This window comes from Felis catus, chromosome B2, assembly GCF_018350175.1.
Source record: "Felis catus isolate Fca126 chromosome B2, F.catus_Fca126_mat1.0, whole genome shotgun sequence".
Taxonomy (NCBI): domain Eukaryota; kingdom Metazoa; phylum Chordata; class Mammalia; order Carnivora; family Felidae; genus Felis; species Felis catus.
Window position 1 is genome coordinate 134,380,672 of NC_058372.1, and position 27,573 is coordinate 134,408,244.

At 50.7% G+C, this 27,573-nt stretch overlaps 1 protein-coding gene and 1 long non-coding RNA gene across 2 annotated transcripts in view; both read right to left on the reverse strand.

Annotated features, from left to right (window-relative positions):
* Window positions 1-7,228: 7,228 nt before the first annotated feature.
* On the reverse strand, window positions 7,229-9,128 carry LOC123385573. The gene is made up of 2 exons (XR_006598391.1): window positions 8,178-9,128; window positions 7,229-8,069 (listed from the first exon to the last, which is right to left on the reverse strand). It is a non-coding gene; the product is annotated as an uncharacterized LOC123385573 (long non-coding RNA).
* An 8,426-nt stretch (window positions 9,129-17,554) lies between these two features.
* The window catches only part of ZC3H12D (zinc finger CCCH-type containing 12D), a 34,211-nt gene continuing 24,192 nt past the window's right edge, over window positions 17,555-27,573 (reverse strand). The window contains exons 4-6 of the mRNA XM_023254494.2: window positions 24,902-25,136; window positions 21,496-21,602; window positions 17,555-20,346 (exon numbers count right to left, since the gene is read on the reverse strand). Coding sequence (XP_023110262.1) covers window positions 19,562-20,346; window positions 21,496-21,602; window positions 24,902-25,136 — 1,127 coding nt within the window. The 3' untranslated portion in view covers window positions 17,555-19,561. The remainder of the gene's footprint in view (window positions 20,347-21,495; window positions 21,603-24,901; window positions 25,137-27,573) is intronic.

Below are 27,573 nucleotides of genomic sequence, written 5' to 3' on the forward strand. Positions count from 1 at the left end.
TTCATCAGCCATGAAAGAGAATCTCTACCGACGGACAGCAGTAAGGGACCTCAGACGGCTTGGGTGACAGTGCCCATCATTATATGTCATTTTTAAATCTCGTGATATATTGAGAGGCTGTCTTACCTTCCCAACTCTTACCACTCTTATCCAGCAAGGGCCTGAAGAGATGGGGTGGCTGTGGCACCAGTTGAATGAGGGGAACAGGCTGGGGAGAGATCCAGGACCTGTGTGCCCAGTCACTTGTTCTGTCATAAACAAGACAAGCGGGCTTCCAGGATTCAGATTCGTGGGATGGGATGGAAGGACCCCGGAGGAGGGAGGCTGCCAGGAGCCCGCTGACCGGTGAAGGGACCCTGGGACTCCATGCTGTTCTGGGCTTGGAGAATTTCAGGAGTTTGGAGGGGAGGTGGGGCAGGAGCAGAGAAAATTGATGCAAAGGCCCTGTGGCAGGAAAGATGTGGCATATCTGAAGAACTGACAGAAGTCCAGGCAGCCTGGGGTCCAGAGAGAGGAAGGGAGTGTGGCCTGCACAAAGGTCACAGCGGGAGGTACTGGCTGGATGTGCAGCTCTGCGGCCGCATCATGAGTCTGGGGCTTTGAGAGGCCCAGGGGGGTGCTAAACAGAGTGGTCCTTTTCTAGAAGCTTGCTCTGGCGGCAAGTGTAAAGAATGAATTAGGGGGGCAAGAGGCTCTTGGATGAGCAAAGGCCACAAACAAGCACTTCTCAGACATGGAAAACACAACAGCCAAGGCTCCAGGGAGAAGAGCTAAGCCTCACTGTAAACAGGAAAGTGCAAATTAAAACCACAGTGACATCAACGAGAGAAAGGATAAAAACCATATGATCATTTCAATAGATGCCGAAAAAGCATTTGACAAAGGACAGCATCCCTTCATGATAAACACACCTCAACAAAGGTGGTTTAGAGGGAACATACCTCAACATAATAAAGGCCTCATATGAAAAACCCACAGCTAACTCACAAGTCACTGGGGAAAAACGGACAGCTTTTCCCCTAAAGTCAGTAAACAGACAAGGATGTCCACTCCCACCGCTTGTATTCAACACAGTTCTGGAAGTCCTAGTCACAGCAATCAGACAACAAAAAGAAATAAAAGCCATGCAAATGGGTAAGGAAGAAGTAAAACTTTCACTCTTTGCAAATGACATGATACTATCTGTAGAAAACCCAAAAGACTCCACCAAAAAACTACTAGAACTGATAAAGGAATTCAGGGAAGTTGCAAGAATACAAAATCAGTGTGCAGAAACCTGTTGCATTTCTATGCACTAATAATGAAGCATCGGAAAGAAAAATTAAGAATACAACGCTATTTAGAGTTGTGCCAAATATCATCCAAATACTTAGGAATAAATTTAGCCAAAGAGGTGAAAGACCTATATCCTAAAAACTATAAAACCCTGGTGAAAGAAACTGAAGATGACACACAAAAAACGGGAAAACATTCCACGCTCATGGATCGCAAGAACAAATATCGTTAAAATGTCTAGACTACGGAAAGCAATCTACAGATTTAATGCAATCCCTATCAAAATGCCAACAGCATTTTTCACATTAAGTAGAACAAACAATCCTAAAACTTTTATGGAGCCACAGAAGACCCAGAATAGCCAAAGCAATCCTGAAAAAGAAAAACAAAAGTGGAGGCATCACAATCCCGGACTTCAAGCTGTATTACAAAGCTGTAGTAATCAAAACAGTATGGTACTGGCACAAAAATAGACTCATTGATCAATGGAGCAGAATAGAAAGCCCAGGAATAAACCCACAATTATATGGTCAATTAATCTTTGACAAAGGGGGAAAGAATATCCAATGGAAAAAAGACAGTCCTCTTCACCAAATGGTCTTGGGAAAACTGGACAGCTACATGCAAAAGAATGACACCGGACCACTTTCTTATATCGCACACATAAATAAACTCAAAATGGATTAAGACCTGAAACCATAAAAATCCTAGAAGAGAGGAGGGGCAGTAGTTTCTCCGACACCGGCCATAGTAACATCTTTCTAGATGTGTCTCCTGAAGCAAGGCAAATAAAAGCAAAAGCAAACTCTTGGGACTACATCAAAATAAAAAGCTTCTGCACAGTGAGGGGAACAACCCACAAAACTAAATGACAGCCTACAGAATGGAAGAAGATATTTTCAAATGACACAACCAACAAAGAGTATCTAGAATATACAAAGAATGTATGCAACTCAACACCCAAAATATAAGTAATTCAATTTTAAAAATGGGCAGAAGACATGAACAGACATTTCTTCAAAGAAGATGAGCAGATGGCCAACAGACACATGAAACAATCTCAACATCACTCATCATCAGGGAAATGCAAAATAAAACCACAATGAGATATCACCACACACCTATTAGACTAGTTAAAATAAAAAACGCAAGAAACAAGTGTTGGTGAGGATGCAGAGATAAAGGAACCCTGGTGCACTGTTGATGGGAATGCAAACTGGTGCAGCCACTTTGGAAAACAGTCTGGAGATTCCTCAAAAGGTTTAAAATAGAAACTACACTTAGATCCAGTAATTGCACTACTGGGTATTTACCCAAAGAATACAAAGTCACTAATTCAAAGGGATACACGCACTCCTGTGTTTATAGCAGCATTGTTTATAATAGCCAAACTGTGAAGCAGCCCGAGTGTCCTTCGATAGATGAATGGATAAAGAGGATGTGGGGTGTCTGTGTGTATGTGTGTGTGTGTGTGTGTGTGTGTGTGTGTGTGATGGAATATTATCCAGCCATGCAAAAGAAGGAAACCTTACCATTTGAAATAACATGGATGGAGCTAGAGAGTATAATGCTAAATGAAATAAGCCAGTAAGAGAAAAAGAAATACCATACCATATCACTCATATGTGGAATTTAAGAAACAAAACAAATGAACAAAGGAAAAAAGACAGAAATTAAAAAAAAAAAAAAAAAGACTCTTAACTATAGAGAACAAATGGTAACCAGAGAGGAGGTGGGCAGAGGGATGGGTGAAATAAGGGAAGGAGATTAAGAATACAATTAACTTGATGAACATTAATAAATGGACTGTTGAATCACTGTGTGGTACACCCAAAGCTAATATAACACTATACTGGAATTAAAATAAAAAAAAAAAATAGGGGCGTCTAGGTGGCTCAGTTGCTTTAGCATCCAACTTCGGCTCAGGTCACGATCTCACGGTTCGTGGGTTCGAGCCCCACGTTGGGTTCTGTGCTGACAGCTCAGAGCCTGGATCCTGCTTCCGATTCTGTGTCTCCTTCTCTCTCTGCCCTTCCCCCATTCACTCCCTGTCTATCTCTCTCAAAAACGAATAAACATTTTAAAAAAGTGTTTAAAGACTTACAGTGTATAAATAAATTTTAAAAGTAAATAAACCACAGAGAAATGAGAGTCATACACCCATCGACTTAGCAACAGTAGAAAAGCTGTCAATACCTTTTTGGTGAGAATGTGAGAACAAAGCTCTCAAGCCCAGACGGAGGACAAATCAGTAGAATCTAATGAGTTTGAGGATGTGTCTTGTCAGCAATACTCCTCCAGGGAGGTGCCCTGTGGCCGCTCATCCCCAGTCCAAGAATATGAATATAAGAACACTTACTGAAGCATACTTTGTCATGCAAGAAGAATAGAGGGGATAACCTAAATTCTGCCAGTAGGGGAACAATGTGTGAATGGGTAAGTTCATACTATGGAATCTATAGAACAATTGAAATAACCCGGAACCACTTGTGCTAATGGAGCCACGTGGCAAAGTGACAAAAGCAAGTGGCAAGCAGGATGATATGGCATTTCGTACCCTTTATGTACTATTTTAAATACAAAATAGTATGTATTTGCAGACTTCTGTGTATATGGTAGAACTATAAAAAAAAAACAGAAGAGAGGGTAGGCATCAGCTTTAGAATAGTGGTTACCCCCCAGAGAGAGAAGACAGATGACAGGATTCAGAAAGTCAGAAAGAGGGATCCAACCATATCTATAGTACGCACATCCTTTTAAATATTTGATACATTCAATGGCTAATGTTAGCATGCTTAGGTATATGATAACATTCTGCACTTTTATACATGTAAAACATTTTATTAAGAAAGTTTGGGGGGGGGGCACCTGGGTGGCTCAGCCAGTTAAGCGTCCGACTTCAGCTCAGGTCATGATCTCACCGCTCATGAGTTCAAGCCCCGCACTGGGCTCTGTGCTGACAGCTCAGAGCCTGGAACCTGCCTCAGATTCTGTGTCTCCCTCTCTCTCTGCCCCTCCCCTGTCTCTCTCTCTCTCTCTCTCTCTCTCTCTCTCTCTCTCTCTCAAAAATGAATAAACGTTGAAAAAAAAAAAAGTTTTGGAGTGGTGATCCAGGGAGTCCAGGAGAGAATTCCATGGGTGTAATCACAACAGAAGCAAAGAAAGGGCACGTAGGAAGCAGAATGGATGGGATGGTTGACGTTAAAAGTGGAAAGTGTTTGAGGTGCCTGGGTGGCTCAGGAGATTAAACGTCCAACTTCTGCTCAGGTCGTGATCTCACAGTGAGTCTGAGCCCCATGTCGGGCTCTGTGCTGACAGCTCAGAGCCTGGAGCCTGCTTCGGATTCTGTGTCTCCCTCTCTTTCTCTGACCCTCCTCCACTTGCACTCTGTCTCTTTCTTCTCTCTCAAAAATAAACACTAAAAAATATATTAAAAAAAAAAAAAACAAGGAAATGGAGAAGGGAAGATCAAGGATATCCTCCCATTTCTGACAGCCAGGTAGGCAGTGAAGACAGGACACAGATGGAAGAGGTGTGAGGGGAAAGTCATGACATCAGGTTTAGAGCATGCATCAGTGGGTCATCTGAACAGAACTGTCGTGGGGACAGAGCGGCGGGGGGGCGAGGGTGGGTAGGCAGGTTGCTGAACCCTGAGTGTGTTCCAGGCTGGAGAGGCAGCTCCCTGTCAATGACGATTCAAGCACATAGTGGGGTCACCAGCAGAAAGGGTGAGAAAAGAAGGGCCTGACCAGCACCCCTGCACGTTGTGGTCAAGAAGAACAGGGGAAAGGGGCTGGAAAAGAATGTGAAATGTCAGTGTATCAAAACAGCCAAATTCTAGAAAGCAAACAGAGGGAAATGTCTACAACAAACAAGGCAGACCAAAGATTACCATATTCAACACATATAGCACTCTTACAATGATAAATAAAAAGCACAAAGACCTTGATGACTGAGTAGGTAAAATGCTTGAATAGTCAGTTCACCAAAGAAGAAACACGTGTTGATCAAAGATGAGGAGTTTAAACTGTTCTCCTATCAAGTTGTTGGTGTGCTGGTGCTCCTGGTGGGTGGGCGGTTTTGTTTCCAATCAGTTCTTGCTGGTGGGGGTGATTAAGTCAGGCCCTTGCGCATTCTGGGCAGGATATAAATTCACGTGCCTTTTTGGAAAGCAATTTGACAATAGGCATAGAAGGGCTTCCAATATCAATTACTTTGCTTGCCTCCACTAATTCCACTAGGGGTAAATTCTGAAATGGTGAAAAGGTGGGGTGCCTGGGTGGCTCAGTCGGCTGAGCATCCGACTTCGGCTCAGGTCGTGATCTCACGGTTTGTGGGTTCGAGCCCTGCATCGGGCTGTGTGCTGACAGCTTGGAGCCTGGAGCCTGCTTGGGATTCTGTGTCTCCCTCTCTCTCTGCCCCTCCCCCACTCACGCTCTGTCTCAGCCTCTCAAAACTAAATAAATGTTAAAAACATTTTTTTTGAAATGGTGAAAGAGCTTTAAGCCAAAGACACTTATATATACTTCTGGCAAAAAAAGAAATAAATAATGTTCAGTAAATTGTATATGGAAGTTATGCTATCGTTCTAACCAATGACATTTACAAAGATCGTAGTAAGCTGAGGAAAGGCTCATGTTATAATTTTATAAGGAGAAAAATCCAGAATTTTAAATCATATCTGGAGAATGATCTCAACTATACAAACTGCAAACCAACAGTAACAAAAATTTGTATGTTGAAAGCGTATCAGAAGGAAATACACCAAAATGTTAAACAGCTGATCTTTTCCTTGATTTTCTAGTGTCTCCTGTGTTTTCTATAATGAGTATGTATTTCTTTCATAATGCAGTGTACATGCACATTATTTTCCAGAGGAAAATCAATGTTAGGCGTCTTCAGTGGATGTGTGCATCGTGCGGTTATCGTGAGGTTGGGCACGAGTCCCCTGCTCACGAGAAGGAGCACAGAGCGGGAAAGCCTGGGGTGGTGGCTTTTCCAGCCATCATGTGACTTTTTCACTGCATCATGATTTGGGTACAGCTTCAGTTGCTTTTTTATCATTTCCCTAAGGAAAGCCATAGCCTTGCATTGTTTATCCCATTTCTGGAAGAGCCCATTTGAGTGAGGAGGACAGAAAAGATAAACCCAAAGCTACATGCCAGGCCAGCACCACACACAGCTGGACATTGTACAGCAACCAGAGCCACGGGTGGTTACTTAGATTTATAATTAAATAAATAAAATAAATAAATAAATAAAAAGAAATTAGGAAAGTACAAATTGAAGCAACAATATGGTTAAAATCAGATTGGCAAGGAAAAGAACAAAACTAAAGAAAAGGACAAAAGAAGTATGTTAATAATGTGGCCAAAGAAGATGTCTACACATCGCTGCTTTATTCCTTTTTTAAAGAAGAGAGAATTTATTTTATTTTCTTTTTTTAATGTTTATTTATTTTTGAGAGAGAGAGAGAGCACGAGCGGGGAAGGAACAAAGAGAGAGGGAGACAGAATCTGAAGCAGGCTCCAGGCTCTGAGCTGTCAGCCCAGAGCCCGACGTGGGGCTCCACCCCACGAACCGTGAGATCATAACCCGAATCCATGCACCATAAGATCATGACCTGAGCCGAAGTCGCCGGTTAACCGGCTGAGCCACTGAGGCGCCCCATACACATCACTGCTTTAAAAGTGGAAATTGTTTCAACCACACAACGTGAAATGAGGCAGAATTTGAGAACTGAAATGTGTACGTCCATGGCCTTTTAAATTCCACTCTTAGGTGGAAAGAGAAAGATTCTCTCGCACATGAGCACAGAGACCTGTGTGAGAACAGTCATTGCACAGAAAATGGGTTAGTACCTGTAAATGGGCTCTAGGGTCTCACGGGAGTGATAGAAACGTTTGAAACTTGACTGTGGTCATGGTTGCACAAGTTAGTAAATTCGCTGAAAGCCATTGAATTGTATACTTTAATAAAGTGGGTAAACTCTATGGTATGTAAGGTATACCTAAATAAAGTTGTTTTTAAATTGTCATTTCAGCTTTACCTGCAGTAATAACAAAATTGGAAATAGCCGATGATTTTATAAACTGTTGTAGAGATTCAATGGAATACAATACAGTGGTTCAAATAAATAAATCAGAGCTACTTACAGCGACAGTAATAAACCCCCAAAACGAAAAATAATGGTTGAGGTGGTAAAAGCAACTTGCAAAATGATGTAATAGAAATGGAAATATTTACATAAAATTTGAAAACACACAGAACGATGCTATACAATGTTTGTGAATACATATATAAAACAAAGCAAAACACTGAAGCAGACATGGCAATTCAATTCAAGGGTTTCTTGTAATGTTCTCTGTAATTTTCCTGTACATTGGACATAGTTTATTATGAATTTTAAAATGCAACGGTAAAAAATATTTTTATTTGCCCTTCCGGCTGCTCACCATACCGACTGCTTTTCCATCCTCCATCACAAAGAGCTGTAACTGCCAGAGTGCAAAGCCCAGGTGGGCTTTACCTGTATTTTGTGTCAACTGTTGACTGGTTACTGGCCTCAGGCTGGGCACCGCTAGACTTTGGGGAACCCCGCGGTCATGCAGAAATCGAAAGGCGGATCAAGGTGGAGCGCGGTCAGTCGTCCGGAGCCCAGGTCAGTCCATGTCGTGTACAACAGTGCCACCTAATGGTCAGGATCGGTACTTGTGTGCGCTCCTGGGTCTGAAAGTCTGGGGAGCCGAGGTGGGGAGGTGGGGGGACACTAAGCCGGGTGGCTTGTCTTCCAGCTGCTCTTACAAGAAAGAGAGAGAAGGATTCAGACTGGGGAATTTTATATTTGACCAACTCCCTTCTCAGTGAGCTGAAGCCGATGAACACTCCCCAGAAGACCTAACCTAGTTCAGAGATTGTGCTTTTCCTCCTCTTCCGGGAGTTAAGGGCACCGAGCTTTGCGTCCTGAAAAAGGTTGCTCCCGGCGTCCTGGCAGTGTCTGAAGGCCTCTAAAAAGAACACCTTAGCCCCACATTTGAAGTGAGATTTCAGGCCAAGAACTATTTCTGCAGTCGGGTAAGAAAGACTGCATAGGAGGGGCGCCTGGGTGGCTCAGTCGGTTGGGCGACCTCGCGGTTCCTGAGTTCGAGCCCCGCGCCCGGCTCTGTGCTACCGCTCAGAGCCTGGAGCTCGCTTCGGATTCGGTGTCTGCCCCTCCCCCACTCACACTCTGTCTCTACCAAAAAATGAATAAAAATTAAAAAAAAAAAAAAAAGAAAGAAAGACTGCATGGGGTCAGTACACGTATTCTTTCCTGTTTCAGAGCAAGTTGGTGAGTGATGCTAGCTGTGTGGGGTCAGTGTCTAAAGCTCACAGTATGTCAGGCCCCACAAGACCTTAGGGTTTATGTTACCAGCTCTCCAGAGGCTTTGAGACTGAGAACAAAACGGACTCAACGATGTCTGTATTTCTGACACGTCCACACAGGACAGTGAGTATACTGAGTACCCACTCCCCAAACAGGCAAGACCAGGGGAGGAGCGTGCCTTTCTTGCCACAGCCATTCATAAATTCGTGAAGTCGGCACAAGAACTAGCCCCTAGTGAAACTGACTGCTTCCTTGCCTTGGCGTTGACATCATCACCAGCCTGAGTCTTTCAAAATTACCAAAAATCAACATCTTCATTTGAAGGTCGTTGACTGAGTAGGGCAGGGAGAGAGCTGGACTCATCAGTGTATTAGGGCTTTTCAAAAAAAAGAACCAATAGGGGGCGCCTGGGTGGCTCAGTCGGTTAATGGTCTGACTTGCGCTGGATCATGATCTCTTGGTTCCTGAGATTGAGCCCCAGTGGGGCTCTGTGCTGACAGCTCAGAGCCTGGAACCTGCTTTAGATTCTGTGTCTCCGTCACTGCCCCCCTCCCCTTGCTCGCATTCTCTCTCCTTCTCTCTCTCTTTCAAAAATAAATAAACATTAAAACAATTAAAATAATAAATGATAATAAACATTAAATATTAAAAAAAAAAGAACCAATAGGAGAGAGACAGATTATACAGAATTTGCTTGCATGATAATGGAGACCAGCAGCCCCCAGATCTGCAGCTGAGTTGACAAGACCAGGAGCACCGATGGTTTGATTCCAGTCTGAGTCCAAAAGCCTAAAATGAAGCGCCGAAGTATAGTCCAAAGACTGGCAGGCTTGAAACCCAGGAAGACCTGATGCCTTCAGAGGCTGTCAGGCAGGAAGAACTCTCTGTAAGTCAGGGGATGGTCAGCCCTTTTGGACTATTCAGGCCCCTCACCTGATTAAATGAAGCCCACCCGCATTCGAGACAGCGATTCCCTTTACTCAGTCTACCAATTCTCACCCAGAATCACCCTCACAGGCACACTCAGAAAAATATTTGATCAAATATCTGGGTACCCTGTCGCCCAGTCAAGTTGACATATGAAATTAAACATCACAATCAGTGACAGTTTACCCCCTCAAGGGTGAGCATGGGAGCTGAAGGAAGCCAGTGCCCGCTGGGCCCCATGGGTGGCTCCGTGATGGAGACCCCTCCCCAAAGGCCAGGAGTGGCCACGCTGCCCTGGCCAAGGGCCTGATTCTCAAGTCTGGCTTCTTGATGTTTTCTGTTTCTGGAAGGTGGGTTGCCAGGCTTACAGTAAGACCCTCTTCTCTCCCTTCTCCAGGACTCCTTTCAGTCACTGTGGCTATCGGAGCAGAGGGAGAGTGAAAGCCGTTCTTGTGGCCTTTCCAGGAGTCTTTCCGCCTGGCCCTTTGCTTTCAGGGGTCCGTGAGGAATCTGGGTGACCAGCTGTCCGGTTTGTCCGGACGAAACAAAGGGTTTCCTGGGTGTGTGGGGTTTTCGATGCTAAAACCGGGCCAGTCTCGGGCAACCTGCATAAGAGTCACCCCAGGAGCCCCGCCCCATCTGAGGGGCTTTGAGAGCCTCCAGTTTCTTTTCCTGCCTCGATGTCGATACCAAGCCAGCCCTGGACCCACAGAAGTGTCCAGCGGTCTCGTGGCTGACTGTCTCCGAGGCCGAGGGCAGCTGCAACTTTGGATCCCAGATGTTTTCTCGGTGGTGCAATACTGACGGACGTTTGGCAGCTGCCTTGGGTCACTGCTTTTGAGCCCTCGATGTGGTAGGAACACGGCTGTGGGTCACAGCTCTCTCCGGGACTTCTCGGTGCCAAGTATTTCCAAAGCGGTCCTGGCCCCGCCGAGAGGTGCAGGGAGAGCCAGGCTTCACAAGGACGCGCTTTGTTTTCTTTCTTTTTCGTTTCGCTTTTGTAATGGCTTTATTGAGGTATGATTCACATACCATACAATTCACTCCTTTCAAGTGAACAACTCGATGCTTTTTAGTACAGACTTGTACAACCGACGCCACAGTCAAATTGAGAACATTTCCACCACCCCGCAATGAAACCCATGCCTTTAGTTCTCATCCCCGTCTTCTCCCAGCAAGCCCCCGGCCCCAGGAAACCGCTCATCTTTCTGTCTCTGTAGAAATGGTGTCTGTTGGGGCGCCTGGGTGACGCAGTCGGTTAAGCGTCCGACTTCAGCCAGGTCACGATCTCGCGGTCTGTGAGTTCGAGCCCCGCGTCGGGCTCTGGGCTGATGGCTCAGAGCCTGGAGCCTGTTTCCGATTCTGTGTCTCCCTCTCTCTCTGCCCCTCCCCCATTCATGCTCTGTCTCTCTCTGTCCCAAAAATAAATAAACGTTGAAAAAAAAAATTAAAAAAAAAAAAGAAATGGCGTCTGTTACCTATTGATTTCAATGTCTCCTGGGGAAACTGTAGCTAACGTATCGCCCCAGGACTTCACGGATACTGACACTGTTTGGAAAATGCTAGGTAAAAACAAGTAGGTATCAAATCAGTGGTGGTCTGCCTCAGGGCCAGAACTGGAAGGTGGTGCTTTCTCGTGCCTTCTCTTTTTTCTGTTGCCCCTTTCTCCCCTCTCCACTTCCCATGCCCACCCCCCACCGCCGTCTCCCGTTTTCCAGTTGTTCCGGAAGCACCCACTTAAGGCTTTCCTCTCCTTGTCTCCCCCCGCCGACCTCCTCTGGGGCTTTGGTGGCTGGGACTCAAACAGGAGGGGCTGCCACGGTCTGGGATTTCTCCTCCGGGGTGTCCATGAAGGGGACGGAAGAAGACCAGAGCCTGGATGGGGCCCAGCGCCAGCCCACCTCTGAAGCAGGCAGAGGACCCTCCTTGAGTGAGGGTGGAACAGCCAGGACAGGCCACTGCCCTCCACAGGGGGGCCCAGCAGCCCTGTGGTCTCTCCACAGACCGCCCCCCACCCCAGCTGCCCCTCAGGCTGAGGGGGGCACGTTGGAACAGCACATTCCAGGGGGCACAGACAGGGCAGGGTCGCCTCCTGCTGGGCTTGGTACAAGACAGAAAGGTGACAAGGAGAAGCTGGGACCAGCCCATGGTGAGAGCCAGTCCACCTCGAACCCTCCAGAGTCAGTTCTTCTGGGAACACATTTTCTTTACAGGTGTCTTTTGCTTTTAAAGAGCTTTACTGGGTCACCTGGGTGGCTCAGCCAGTTGGGCGTCTGACTCTTGATTTTGGCTCGGGTCATGGTCTCATGATTCGTGGGTTCGAGCCCCCCGTCGGGCTCTGTGCTGGCACTGCAGAGCCTGCTTGGGGTTCTCTCTCTCTGCCCCCCACCTCTCTCCCTCAAAATAAACAAACTTTAAAAAAATAAAGAGACATCCTATAAATACACTTCATACATATATATGTTTTTAATGTTTATTTATTTTTGAGAGAGAGACAGAGTGTGAGCAGGGAAAGGAAGGGCAGAGAGAGAGGGAGACACAGAATTCGAAGCAGGCTCCAGGCTCTGAGCTGTCAGCACAGAACCTGAACCGGGGCTCGAACCCACGCACTATGAGATCGTGACCTGAGCCGAAGGCGGACACTTAACCGACTGAGCCCCCCAGGCGCTCCTGTTTTGTCTTTTTGGTTTTTTTAACTTTTATTTTCTTTTCTTAGGTTTATTTATTTATTTTGAGAGATAGAGTAAGTGGGGGAAGGACAGTGGGGCTCTCCCCACTGTCAGCACAGAGCCCGACACAGGACTGGAACTCACGAACCGTGAGATCATGACCTGAGCCAAAATCAAGAGTTGGACGCTTAACCGACTGAGCCACCCAGGCACCCCTCTCTGGGGACCTCTTGAAAGGGGTTAAAAGCCAGAGACTATGAATGAGTAACATGGTCCAGGGCATCTGAAGGTTAACTGTCCGTCTGTACACGATCTGAGGCTGAGTCCCCCAGGGTGTGAGCCCTGAGGGCAGGGGCCGCGAGGTCAAGTCCTGGGGTGGAAGAAATAGGAAAACCTTCTTGGCACTATAGCTCCTAAATCACCCCGGGTAAACAAGCAAAGGAAAATCTCCCCAGGGCCCCAGGCAGTGCTTTGCCAGTGAATCAAAGGTCAGCAAAGCCATAAATCAACTTGCATTTGCACCGAACAGATCATGAAGAGTTATTTTGAACTTGCCTTGGCCAAAAAAATTCCCTGGAGCAGAACCAACTCAAAGAACACAAACGGAGGATGGGGAAATGTCCATCTTCCTCCTTTCCCAAGCAACGAGGCCGTGAGGCCCCGGGGCCAAATTCTCCACAGCGAGTGCCACCTCCTTGCCTGCGATCTCACGAGCCCGAATGTACGTGTTTGGGACCCAGGGTGCCACGCGTGGTGGGCCTTCCACAGAGCAGCCACAGGAGCTGGCAGACATAGAGCTTTGGCCGGGGGGCGGGGCGGGGGTTGCCTCCCAGGATCCTTCATCCCTCCCAGGAGCCAGGGCCTGCACAGGATTTTCTGGCCATGGAACCAGCACAATGCTCACGGGCACCATCACGTCACTGACAACAGCCCATGCTCTCCAGGCTCTGGCGGGTGAGGATTCGCTTTCAACGAAATATGCACGCATACATGGAAAGAGGTCTGGAAGGATCTAAACTTTGGTGTTTTCACGTGTCAATTCAAGGGGCCTGAATTTTCCGCATCTCTTATGATGAATGTATACTTTACCACTTTTTAAAAGGCCGGGTGGTTTAGCAAGAAATTTTTTTCTTGCTATGAAAGCGATCAACTGGAGAAGATTTAGAAAATAGATAAAGACCAAAAGGAGGAGAGGTTGCCTGTCCTCATAATCTCACCATCTGGACCTGTGGACCTTTTCGAGAATTTCTTTTCTATAAGTATAATATGCATTTACTAAATGTTTATTTTATTTTGAGAGAGAGTGAGAGAGAGCATGTGAGCAGGGGAGGGGCAGAGAGAGAGGGAGAGAGAGAGAATCCCAGGCACTGTCATCACAGAGCCCCGTGTGGGGCTCGATCCCACAAACAGTGAGATCATGACCTGAGCCAAAATCAAGACTCACATTTAACTGACTGAGTCACCCAGGCGCCCCATGTAATATGCGTTTTTAATAAAAGAGAAATATGGCACATTCTTTTTTTTATAATCTGCTTTTATACTTCATAATCTATGCTCAACGTTTTCTATGTCATTAACATCCTCCAGCAATATCATTTTAGTGGCTTATACGATTCCATTCAATGAATGTACCATGTTTTATTTAACTCATTTCTTCCTTCAAGGCTTTCAATCAATAAATAATTCACTGTTGGCCACCACAGGCAAACTATCATGGTGCCATTCTGCCTACCCTAAGCAGACACACAGGAGGATTGCATTCTCCTGCCCCGTGCAGACAGGTGTTGCCATCTACTTGGAAGCTTTAAGAATCGGTGCATGTTTGAGAACGTTCTCTTCTTCCACCCACTTGGAAGCTGGAGACAGATCCTCCTTCAGCCTGGGTCTCTGCATGCACAGCCCCGGCTAACCTACGGCAGACCTGGAGCACAATATACCACAACCCTGTGGTCCTAGCCATTGGGATCTGGGACTGTTTGGGTTCAGTGACATAACCTCACTGGTCCTGACTGGTCTCAGAGCTGATGGAAAGACAAGGCTAAAGACAAGAGCCCCAACCCTCTCAAATGTGCATGGTCTACACGCCCAAATACAAGGAAAGAGTTCAATGATGAACACCAAATAACTACTCAGAGCAAAATCTTTCCAAGGGTGCCCTGGGGCAGTGGGAAATGTCCAGCCCCGGAAAGGACAGCGGTGAAGAATCCGAGAAGAGGACCGGGTCACAAGGGCCGGAATGGCCCTGGTAGACTTCATGGAGGAAGGGGAGAGAGAAGGGCTTTGAGGCCCGGAGAGCTTTGAGGGCAGCGGTGGGAGCAGGAGACCAAAGAGGACAGAGCAGAGGAGTTACATACAATCAAGTGAAACATGGCCCCCAAAAGACCACTGAGAAGGTGGTTCTGTTGGAAGAAGGGGCTTTGAGAAAACGAGGGCTAGAGACAGTCTCAGAGAAAGGAAAAGGGGGCCGGACTGGAAAAAAAATCACCGGCGCAAAGAGGGAGACCTCATTTCCATCCTGTGCTTCCCATCCTTCCTTTGGGGGGAAGAAGCCTCCATCCACTACCCCAACAAGAACGGCATCGGTAAGGTTTGGTGTGGCTTGTTTTAGTCACGCAGACGCCATTTTCAAGAGTAAGTTGGACTTCAGGCAAAGTCGCACCTATTGTGGTTTACTAACCCTATTTGAGTGATTACTCAGACCTTGTCAGCCACCCAGTCAGTGTCACTCAGTGTCACTCAGCGTCAGCCAGCCAGTCGATATACATACGGCATTCAACTGGATTTTGAGCCCTGTGGCCCACTTGCCTTTCTGTTTATTTACCACACCTTTCCTGTTCCTGGGCGTTGGGGTTAAGTATGTCATTCCTCCATAAGGACAGAGAGGTGACATTGTTCCCCCAGGAACTTGGAGCCAAGTAATTACCAAGCTGGGCCAGGGCCCCCCCCCCCGCCCCCCCTTTTCAGCGAAGCTGCCAGTGGCTGGGCTGAGCTCTCCGATCCTGAGAGCTTGCTGAGTTCTAGAGGGCATCGGTTCAGAAGTGAGTCAAAGGGAACAAGGTCACCTTTTGACTCTGAAGAGCCACTTCCTCCTCTGCGGGGCATTTTTGGCAGTCTCCCACCTAAGTGCTCATCTGGCTGCAGTCCGGGAGTGGCGAGACGCGCACGACGATCGCTCAGGCCCTGTAGCGGCAGGCCCTCCAACTTGCTCCCGCAGAGAGCTGTGCTGACTGTGGATGGAAGGTTTTTCCCGATTAAGCGAGAAAGAGAAGACACACAGTGGCTCCCTTCTGCGGTGCCACCGGAGCCGGCGGTGGAGGACGGTGCGGCCAACCTAAACCCTGGCCCAGAGTCCAGATTTGAGCGCTGTTGTTTTGCCTGGCATTCATTCTGTCTGCCTGGACACCGTGCCCGCTTCTTAGATCTGAGGGAAGAGCCCAGCATCCCCTTAAACCTCCCGCCCCCCCCCCCACGCCAACCGTGTGGGGTCTGGCGGGAGCTGACAATCACAGTTCGTGCCCTCATCTGAGCCAGACGGGGCCGTGAGACCCAGCTGCATCTAGGGCAACACCTCACAGTGACTGGTTCAGTGCTGGGCACATGACCCAAGTCAGGTCACTCAATGCTTCCCAGGATTTTTCTGAGGCTGCAAGTCCTTCAGCTGGAAGGACACGTGCCTGGGTCTGCCAACACAGTGGCCCTCGCTGTGCAGAGAAAACCTCAGAAGGAGAGAATAATCCACATGCAGAAGAAAACCAAAGAGAGAATTCTGACAGACAGGGTTCAAGCCCCTCATTGCAGTCGACCCCGAAGCCGCCTCCGCCCCTGGCCTCCTGACCTTTGGTTTGTAAGCCATGCCCGCACCCAAAGAGCCTTGCCCAATACAAACCAGTATACTCGCTGCCCAGCTGGGCCCACCCCCACTGCCTTCTCCTACTCGTACGGACAGAGCTGGTCCGGCGTCTGGTTTCCCAGGACCCTTAACTTCTCCTCTTCTGCCCCTTGTTGTCAGAGGTGGGCAGAGAAAGCCAAGGAAGGTCCGCTCAGTCAGTCCTCAGGGGGTGCAGTAGACAGTCCCTGAGGGGGAGACCCGGGGGGGCCAGGACCCTCCCTGGACACATGTGGCCTTTCCCAGCTATGAAGTGTGCACATCATATCTTGGGCTCTGACACTCTGGGCGTGCAAAATGTTCCCTTGCACACTTGGTAATTCCACACCGGGCAGCTTCGTGGGCAGTAGGCAGGCACACGGGGCACCCCCACTTAGAAGGGCCCCATGCTTGGTTGAATGCTGTGCTGTCTTGACATTCTTGACCACGTTTGAACAGGTACCTGCATTTTTTTAAATTTGTTTCTTAACGTGTATTTATTTTTGAGAAAGAGACACACACAGAGTGCGAGCAAGGGAGGGGCAGAGAGAGAGGCAGACACAGAATCCGAGGCAGGCTCCAGGATCCGAGCTGTCAGCACAGAGCCCGACGTGGGGCTCGAACTCACGAACCGTGAGATCACGACCTGAGCCCCAGATACTTAGCTGGAGCCACCCGGGCGCCCCTGGGGGGCCCTGCATTTTAAATCCATACAGGGCCCCACAAGTAGCTGGGCCTGGCTCTGTGCATTCCCTCACGGTGGGATTTGTGATTCCAAGTAGTTGTTCCATCTCCCCCATCACCCATTCCTCAATGCCTCTTCCCCTCCCCCCCACCCCGCTCTTCTCCCCACAGGGACTGTTCTCCTAGAGAACGGAAGCTGTACCCATGCCAGCGGGCAGTTGGCTCATTGTCCCCCACCTGAATTCTGTGTAAACTCCGGAGGGCTGGGATTCATTTTATCTGGAGCAAGGCTGACGTGAGTGGCTTCTCCTGCCTCTACCCCCTTAACCCCTGGTATTCTGCAGTTTCTGCCACAAACCGCCGCCCGGAGGCCTCTGGGAAAGCAGCCCCAGCGAAAGCACGGTATAGCACCAGGCTCCTCAGATCTGAGCAATCAAGGATTCTGCTGCAGGTTTACACAGGAAGAGCGGCTTTTATGAGACTGCTTTGTGGTTCTGTAACGAGGATTTTAAAAGTCTAGCAAACAGAGAAGCAACCTGTGTCCTTGGTAACCGCCGGCTGAACATCCAGCAAAGGTGTATTCTCACCTTGGGCCTCCCCTGGAAAAGACGGATCCCAGCCTCCTCACCCCCAAGGGAGGAATAACACTAAATAAGGCAGCCACAACATCAGTTTTCACACCCACAATATTTGACGTGAAAACTTGGCCTAAGGGGAGAAGCCGCCACGGGAGAAAATGGTATACAATTTGGTAACAGAGAGCCCAGGTGTGGATAAAAGTGATTTATTTTTGGATCACGGTGACAGTTATGCAACTAGGAACATTTCAGTCACCCATCCATCCATGTTTTGTGTCAAAAAGACGTACCAAGACTTTGGAAAAAAATTCCAAAGGGGATTACGCTGAAAAGCGCTGTCTCTTCACCTGTACTTGTGCTTGTCTTCATCACAGTGAACCAAATAAAATAGCTTTACAGCTTACTAAAACTCAAACTTGTCCTCAAAGGAAGCAGTTTAAACATCTCCAACTGTAGGTCAGCAAGGAGACGGCTCTACGTCAGGAGACAGACCCAAGAGACAAACACATAAAGTTGTCTCGTCAAAAGAAAGGAAAAAACAAAACAAAACACCACGAGGGAAATCCACTTTATCCAGGAAGGGTGGGGCCTCTTCAGGACTAAGTTCCCAAAATACTAAGATATAACTGTGGGTGCAGTTGTCCTCTTTGGCAAAAAGAGGTGAAGAACAGATCAGGCTGGAGTCACTCTAAGAATCTGGTTTAAAAAGACGAAAAGGGGGCGCCTGGGTGGCTCAGTCGGTTAAGCATCTAACTCTAGATCTCAGCTCAGGTCTTGATCTCGGGGTTGTGAATTCAAGCCCCAAGTTGGGCTCTGCATGGGGCATGAAGCCTACTTAAAAAAAAAAAAAAAAGGTCAAAGGGGTCACAGGGAGACACAGCATCACTGTACCTCCACTGGCAGCATTTACCATGAACTAGAGGGCTAGAAGCAGACTCTCCCAGGGGTGCACCCTGCTCTGTGTCCACAACGCACGCAGCTGAACGATGCTCTGAGAAGAGTTTCCCTTTGCATTCGCCAGTCTGCAGGAAGCTTTTGGGGGATGGGAGCTGATTTTCCACTGGGAGGTGCCTCACATTCTCCCTGATGGCCAAGCCACCAAGGGTCCTCACGAACAAATGAGCTAAGACCTGCACATCTGGACTTATGTAACCCAGAGTGAACGGGTGGATGCCCACTAGAGATGCCAGGGCCCCTGAGGACGCAGGGTTCACACCCCGCAAGCAGTCTCATGTCCTGTCCACTGCAAGCAGGTGGGTCCCTCCTCCCCAAAACTCAAAGCAGTAGCTGGCTGGAAGAAACAGCACTGGTGGAAGGCGGCGATAAACCCCCATGACTGAGGCTCATCCCAGCTCTTCACTGACCCACCTGGAGGTTTCTGAGCACAAGTCCTGACTCACTGGGCCTTGACTCAGGAGTGAGGTGTGACTTAGAAGGCTCAACCAGTTGAGGATCTGTGCTCTGCCCTCAAGACCATGTGCCCCTGCCCCACCTCCAGCCACACAGAGTGACAAGTGGACCCACCCATCAAGGCTAGAATTCTAGGTTCCTCTCATGAGGTAAGAAACAGCTGATATGAAACCCATCAGATGCCAAGGCCTCCACCAGTCAACTGACTACGTATTTCAGATGTCACGTGATGCAATAAAAGCCAAGGCCATTTACCAGGATTTTTCAAACTTTTGCCCATGACCCACGTTAAGTTTGCGCGGCTACCAAGGGCACACAGGTGCACACACGTGTAGCTAACATACAAGAGTTTCATACTTAGCTTGGTCATGTGGCCTGTGCTCTGAGATTTCCGACACCAGTCCTTCTGGTGTGACCCACTAAATTGACGTTGTGACCCACTCGTGGATCCCAAATGCAGCTTGACAAAACAGCCATGCAGTGTTCTGGACAAACCCCTGGAGCCGTCATGGGACCTTCTAGTCTTCCAGACATAGGAGGCCACTCCCTCCATGGATGTGGCCAGCCTTATTCTGCAGGGCACGGACCTCCAGCGGCAAGCCCTGCAGTGTCAGTGAGGGTCACCAAATGCCACCATGGGTGCCGCTGAGGGTGAGGAAGCCGGCTTCCCTGACCTTCTTGGAAGAAAAGAGGGCTGCAGGGTGGCTCGCCCCAGGGGCAGGCCGACCACCCGCCCTGACCAAGCGGCAAGGCAAGATTGGGACTTCCGGTGGCTTGGACGACTTCCTTAGGATTTCCCCACGGGAGCCCCAGACGTCTGGAATCTCTGGATGAGAAGGATGAGCCGGGTGACGTCGGAGAGCGCCGGGAACAGGGCCATGACGCTGTCCACCTGGTGGGGCGGGAAGATGCTGCAAAGCGCGATGCGCGCCCGGGCACGCGCGTCCACCTCGCCGGGAGCGGAGGGAGGCGGGGACCCCGAAGGTCCCCCGAAGGCGCCGTCGCCCCAGCCGCGTTCCGCCCAGGCCGAGCGGCCCGGGAACCGGCCGGTCCCTTGTTGGAGGGCCCGCGGCTCGGCGGGCCTCCTGCGCTGGGGGAGATCACTGTGCGGGGCCCCGGGGCCGTGGCCCCCCCTCGGCCCGACCTGGGGGCTCAGCAGGCCGGGCAGGGCTCCCGGGGACGCCGAGGCCCCCGGCGCCCCCCAGTCCGGACGGCGCGGCCGGGGCGCGAGGCCGGCGTCCCGAGGGGGCGCCCCGAGGGGCCCAGGGTCGTCGCTGAAGGCGAGGCGCGAGAAGCCGCCTTCGAGCGCGGCCACGTCGGCCGCCCGCCGCGCGGGGTGCAGGCTGCGCACGCCGGGCTCCGGGGGCCCCGGCCAGGCCGCGGCGGGAGCGCCCCCGGGGCCGCCCTGCTCCTCCCGGGCCGCCCGCGCGCTCCTCCGCCGCTCCGCCTCGGCGCCCGCGCCCCGCCAGGCCCGCGTTTGCGCGCGAAGCTCGTCGGCCACCGCCAGCTGCGCCAAGTGCGGCCTCTCGGGGTGGTAGAACTTGCACTTGACGCCGTAGGTGCATTTCTTGCCTGGGAGGGAAGGGGCAAGGGGGAGAGGGCGGGTGAGACCTCGGGTAGGAGAGGCTGTGTGGGGGTGGTGCTGGGCGCCCGGCCCTTCTCCTTGGAGACTCCTCGGGCCCCCTTCAGGAGTCTCAACGATTGGGGCTGGACGAGGAGGGGAGGAGGGGAGAAAGTGTCCTGGGGCCGGATTAGATGGGTGAGGGTGCAGTACCCACGCCCTTGGTGTAGGGCGCTGGACCCAGTAATCTCAGTGCCAGGCCGGGAGATTGTCCGTATGGGAACTCCTTTCCACCAGGGACTGAAAGCAAACCTCTAGATCCAATGACCTTCAGCCTCCACTTCCCCAGGGAACCCTGTGGATGGGGCCACCCTTGTGGAGAGGGTGGGGAGCGGGTGCGCCCCGCACAGGATTGCACGTCCAGTCTGCCTCAGTTTCCACCGTTGGCCTCATCGCCTGTGCTGATCATTGCCCTCCCCAACAGGCTGTTCTAACGGAAGTGATCAAGCAGTTTATCGCCCAGACCTGGACACTTCTGAGAGGGCATGGGAGCAAGGTGAACCAACGTGAATGTGTGTGTGGTCACCTTAACTCGAACAAGAAATGACTTTGAATATGACTTTGAACTTCTTTGGACACGAAAAACAAGCCCTGGCGGCATTAAACGAACAAATGAACTTGCCAAAGCAAGTTAGCGAAAGAGCTGGCTAGAAGTGCTCTGGGATAAAACGCCTTAATTCTTAATGGATAGCATTGACGAAGGCCATGAAGGTCCAGGGGTGGAGGGCCGGTGGAGGCTGGAGGGAGGGGTGGAGGGATGCAGACAGACGTGGCAGAGTGCAAGGGGGAGGGACTGAGAAGGAGGAGCTTGGGGGTACACACGATACAGCTTTGCCCTGTGTGGGACCCCCGCATCCGGCCCTCACAGACACTCCCATGCAACAGTCACCCAGGATGTCAGTTCATCCTTATAACAACCCTGTCAGCAAGTGCCATCCAGAGAGCTTAAACGATCTCTCCGATGTCACACAGCCAGTTAGGAGCAGAACCCAGGCAAGAACCCGGGCTGCTGATGAGCAGGCCAGCACTTCTGACTGCGCCCTGTGCCGCCCTCACACGAGACCTGAACTGGGATCGCGAGGCATGGGGGTGCCACCCACCGTACGGACAGTGCTGCCAGGATGGCTCTGGGGGCTTGGGCTTCCTGCTCAGGAAGTTGCTCAGGGTGGGTCCCCGGCGGCCCAAGGGGTCATCGGGAGGCATGAACCTGTAAAACAAGCACAGGGGGGGCAACTGCTAGACCCACAGAAACTCACCACCGGCACCTGCATGGGGAGGGGGCCCCAGCCAGCCGGGCGAGAGAATGGGCGCAGCAGGCACGGCCGGCCTCGGGCGGGGCTCACCATCCAGGGCTCCCCCCCCCCCACCTGGGGCCGTTTGTTTAGCATTTGAAAGCAGCACAGCCCTCCCTTCTCACTGAACCCATGAGCGGAGAGCACGGCTCTCGCTCTCGGCTCTCGGCTCTCGGGAGAGCAGCCTCGGGCCTCTCCCGAGAGTGTGTCCAGCAAGGGCCGCAATCACCCGGCAACGCCTTTAAAACTGCAGGCTCCTGGCTTCCCACCAGACCTGCTTCATCAGACTCTCAGGTGGTTCAGGAATCTGCCTTTTAACAACTTCCCAGGTGATTTTTATGCACTGAAATTGAAGCGTAATCCCTCTAGGGTTCCCCTGGGCCCCGGGTCCGAAAGTGACCCTGTGCTGCTTTCTCACTGTCCAGACCTCCCCGGGGGCTGCAAACAGCCCTAGACCTGCGGGCTCCCTTACTCGGATCTCCTGTGTTGCCCCACAGCTCTGGACATATACAGGTGGGGGATAAATATTAATACGGTTTGAAATGCCAGCCAGTGAGCCGGTGAAGAAGCAGGTGTAGCCGGCACACAGAGCCTCAGTGCAGGTCCTTTTGGAACCCCGGGGAGCTCTGGGTTTGGTCTCAGCTTCCGGGGCTGCCTGACCCCGGCCCCGTTCTCTGATACCCTCCTGCCCCCCCGTCTGCCCCTTCCCATCTCCCTGGAATTAAGCCTCACAAGGAAGGGAATGCATCCTCAGTGTGCCCACAGCTCAGAGGGGAACACATTCCTTAGGAGGAAAACGCCCTTCGTTTAGGGCCATCCATTTTTTTATGTGAATACTTTCGTTCCCAGGAGGCATTTCCAGGTCATACAAAGGTTCCGCTAGAGGGGTTGTGGTTCCTAAGTGGGGGGCTGTTTTCTGGGGTTGGTGTCCCTCTGAGAGTCAAGGGTCATACTGAGTCCCACCATGCAGACCACATACCCTAGGCCAGCCCAGAACTGGGCAGTCGCTGGTCCCAGGCAGCCTCCGTGGCTCAGATCCCAGCTACACAGCCGGCTTCTCAGAATTGGGCCCTGACCAAGAATCTGGGGAGCCGCCCACTGCGGTTATTAGAGGTTCCCAAAGGCTTTACCTCCTGCTCTCTGCTAGGCCTTGGCCGCGGTGAGCTGGGCCAAGAGGGCCCTATGGACGTGCCCAGGGCACTGGGGCTGGCGTCCTCACCCACAGGCAGGCAGGGAGGCTCTGCCTTCTGGCAGCTGGGGGACCTTCTGGCAGGCCCTTCGCAGAGGCCGGTGCGTCAAAAGGACTTGGCCTTGGCCCCAGGCTGTGGCCAGGCCAAAGGCAGCCATGATCCATCAGACTTCAGTGAGGATTTTCTGGAACCGACAGTCGCCAGACTTTCCAGATTTCTCCAAGCCTGAGCTGGAGAGAGGGAGCTGCTGGCCTTGAGTGTATGGAGATGGCCATGGGGGCTCCTGGGGCCGGGGAGCAGGTAGCTAGCTGCTTGCAAGCCTCTGCTCTGGGGCTTAGGAGGGTAGTAGTAGGGGCACAGTGCCCTCTAGAGGCACCACGTCCTGGCCTGGCCTGAAAGTAAGTGCTACTCTTCGGTACAGTTAGGTAGTCTTCGGGGTACAGTTCTCCCTAGTCCTCAGAACCATCTCAAACATAAATATGATTAATCCAGGTATGATTAATTCAAGGTGAGGGACATTTAGTTCAGTGACAGGGATTTCCCCCATGACACACAGCCCGTAAATGACGGAGCCTCCACTGGAAACCTCATCTGCTGCCTCCAAAGCTCTAGTTCTTTCCAGAACACCACACTGCCTCCTGGGCTTCAAGGTCAGGAACGGGCCTGCTGCGCGCAAGTGGCCTGACCCAGCCGACCTGTCACCTCTCTCCCTTCCCCAGGACCGCAGCCATTCGCTTTACTGATTCACTCACTCACTCACTTGCCACCTACAACTAGTTCTTGAGTGCCTGTGATGGGCCACGGCAGACAAGACACATACAGCCCCTGTCGTCACAGAGTTGGGAGTTTCTCTTAAACCATATTTCTAAAGGCCAGTCCAAGAGCCCAGAATGAGGGTCAAGCTATCACTGCCTGGAACAGAAAGCAAAGTGAGAGTGATATCCCAGCGTGCTGTACCCTCTGCACCCTGCCTCCCCGCCCCGCCCCCGCTAGTCTCAGACCCATGGCCACCTTGCCAGACCCCTAGCCTTTGCCCTCAGCGTGCCTGACGACATCCGCACTGCTCCCTCCCCACCTTAGCTCTGTCCAGGGGCCCTTGCCCAGCACCTGCTAACAGGTTTGTGCCTTGTGTCCATGACATTGCCCTCCCCCAGCTAGAGCTGGTTGGTTCAGGGTGGACCTGACCCAGGGGAACCAACCTAGGGGACAGAAGAACCAACTCGACGCTCTTGAAAATTGCAACCAACAACAGGTATTGCGATGGACTCAGTTCCAAGTTCTTCTCAACCCCCCAAAAAAGATGACTCCCGTATGTAATTCAAAACTTAAAAAAAAAAGGACGTAAACATAAAACAAGTGAAGGGAAGTGCAACAAAGTTCCGATTTTCCCCAGGATGGCTGTTTCAATGCTCTAACCTGTAGTAAATGCTTTAAAAATAAAAGCAACAAGGGGCACCTGGGTGGCTCTTGATTCCAGCTCAGGTCACGATCTCACGGTTCGTGAGTTTGAGCCTCTCATCGGGCTCTGTGCTGACAGTGTGGAGCCTGCTTGGGATTCTCTGTATCCCTCTCTCTCTCTCTCTCTGCCCTTCCGCCATGTGCACTCTCTCAAAAATAAGCAAACATTTAAAATAATAAATAAATAAATAAATAAATAAATAAAAGCAACAAGTTGATGGTGCCCCAAGCTCGAGCTTGGCCCACCTGTGGGGCAATTCTTTGCCAGGTCAACCACATGTGGGCATGGGAACAGAAAGGTCATGGACAGTTGGGACAAAACAGCCCTGCTGAGGAATCGTGATCGCGATGGACAGGAGACCCAGAGGGACTGAGAGAGCCTCTACGGACCCCGGGGGAGAGAGCAGGTGACTTCCAGTGGGCTCTGTCTCCAGGACTGGGTGTCCTTTGCTTTGGTACGGCGTGCCCATGACGGCAAGCCCCGCTGGGCTTAGGCTATTTGGACTGGCTTTCTGCCAGTCACCCCAGCCCCCCGCCATGCCAGGACCCCCTGTGCCACCACGTACCGATCGTTGACAAAGGAGAACATGAGCAGCCTCTGCTCAATGAACCACTTCCACTCGGGGTTCTCGCTCTGGAGGTCGCGGTAGTTGTCGTTGGAGACGATGACACCATCCTGCTCGTAGGCCACCTTCACAATGTAGCGGTCGTCGTAGCAGACCACCCGCTTGCCATTCACCTTGCGGGACGGGGTATACACGAGCACCGCCTGCCTCTCCAGCTCCTCCAGCACGTGCTGCTCTGGGGGCCACAGGGCGGGCGGGAGACAGGATGTGGCGGCTTTCTGGGTGGGACCCCCACCCCTAAAACCATTCTCAGATCGCCCAGGATGTGCGGCAGCTCAGGGATCCTCTCTGAGCCAACTCCTCCTCCCCCACCCCATGGCCCAGCCTGGCACATGAGCAGGGAGGTCAAGAGCAATTTGCCAGCAGCTTGGGGTCAACAGGGCTCTTGGCTTCGGTCCCGAGAATGATACCCTACGAGGGGGAGTCACTTTAGAAAGGAGAGCAAAGCCATAGCTCTTGTCCTTTTGATGGTCACACGCCATAATACCCCTACCACAGCAGACACGAGAGGCCTTCTGGAGAAAGACATTCATAGTTTAACTGGAATCCTGGCAAAGCCTTAGAAGTTACTAGGAGACTTTCATCCACCTGGAAGGCTCCTGCCTGAGCCCGTAGCTCAGAGCCACTGTCCATCTTCCCCCATGGTACAGGAATCTGCTTGGGACACCCTTAGGACAGAGCACACCGTAACACAGCTCTGAGGGACACAGGGATGTACTAGGGAGAGTCTGGGATTCAGACCCTACGCCTGGGTTCCGGTCTCAGCTGTGGCTCCTCCCTCTCTGAACACCAGATTTTGCAACTAGTATAAAATGAGGTTAGCAATTCCTCCTTCTGTCTCCGTGTCTGTGAGTAGACTGGATAAGCTCGCGTGGGCGACGGCTTAGTATGCGGACTGGTGAGGAGGTGAACACCTGATATGCCACAAGTTCTCTTACAGGAGCTAAAACCCACATTCCCGGGAAGCCTACTCTTTGATCCTAGTTTTGCCTTTGGAGGCAGGCGAAAGAAAATCCCTTCTACTGTTACAGTTACTCAGAACTTGGAAGAACTTTAGCATGTTCTTCACTAACTGTCTCTTCCCTCAAATCTACATCCTTTCCTATATGACTTTTTGAAAGTCCACAATGCACATAAGGGCACCAAGGATAACTTTTAAAGCCACCTACGCAGCACTCCCATAGAGAACTACGACGTGGCCGTGCTTTTGAGGTCCCCCGCGCCCCTCCCACTTTGCACGTCCTGCTGCCCCTTTGACATAGCCCAATTTTTAGACTTCGCGTTTACAGTTACCTTCCTTTCGTTTTTTTTTTTAATGTAATGTTTTATTTAGTTTTGAGAGAGAAAGAGAGAGACAGAGCATGAGCAGGAGAGGGACAGAGCACAAGTTGGGGGAGGGACAGAGAGAGAGGGAGACACAGAATCCGAAGCAGGCTCCAGGCTCCGAGCTGTCAGCACAGAGCCCGACGCGGGGCTTGAACCCACTGACTGCGAGGTTATGACCTGAGCTGAAGTCGGACACTTAACCAACTGAGCCACCCAGGTGCCCCTCCTTTCATTTTTAAAAATACGTATGTATGCATCGTCCCAAAAGGACTATTTTTCACGCGATTAAGAACCTCTAGACTTTACACACATGGAATCGTACTGTGCATATTCTTGCGCGCTTTTCTTCCTGTAACATCGTGTTGGAGAGGTTCAGCCACGTCCCTGTGTTCCCCACGGTCAGTTCTGCGCGTCGGTCTCCGGGGACAGGAGTACAAGGACTTCTCTCGGGAGTAACTCTAAGAGTGACATTGCTGAGTGGTAGGGAAAGGCACTTTGCAAGACAGTGCTGGATTGTTCTCCAAAGCAGTTCTATCAGCTGACGACCCAACACAGCATTCAAGAAGACCGTGTCAGGGCTTGGCTTTTCAGGTTTCTGAAATTTTGCCAATCTGGTGGGTGTACAGTGCCCTCTTATTGCGGTTTTCTTTTGCATTTCTTTGGGCACTAATGAGAGTGAGCGTCTTTTCATACGTTTATTGGCCATTTATGTCTTCTCTTCTGTGAAAGGCCCATTCATGCTTTAGTTCATCTTTCTGTTGGCCCTTTGTCTTTGTCTTATTAATTTGGAGAAGCTCTCTATAGATTCTGGACAGTAATCCTTCATCAGGAATGTGTGATCGCCTCTCCCAGTTTAAGGCTTGTCTTTTCATTTTTTGGTTTTTGTGGTATCTACTAATGAACAGAAGCTTTTATTTTAATGCAGTCAAATTTATGAATCTTTCCCCTGGAGCTTTGCACTTGTCGTGACTTGTTTTAAAATTCCTTCCCGGGGGGCGCCTGGGTGGCGCAGTCGGTTGAGCGACCGACTTCAGCCAGGTCACGATCTCGCGGTCCGTGGGTTCGAGCCCCGCGTCGGGCTCTGGGCTGATGGCTCGGAGCCTGGAGCCTGTTTCCGATTCTGTGTCTCCCTCTCTCTCTGCCCCTCCCCCGTTCATGCTCTGTCTCTCTCTGTCCCAAAAATAAATAAATGTTGGAAAAAAAAAATTTAAAAAAATAAAATAAAATTCCTTCCCGGGGCGCCTGGGTGGCTCAGTCGGTTAAGCGTCCGACTTCGGCTCAGGTCA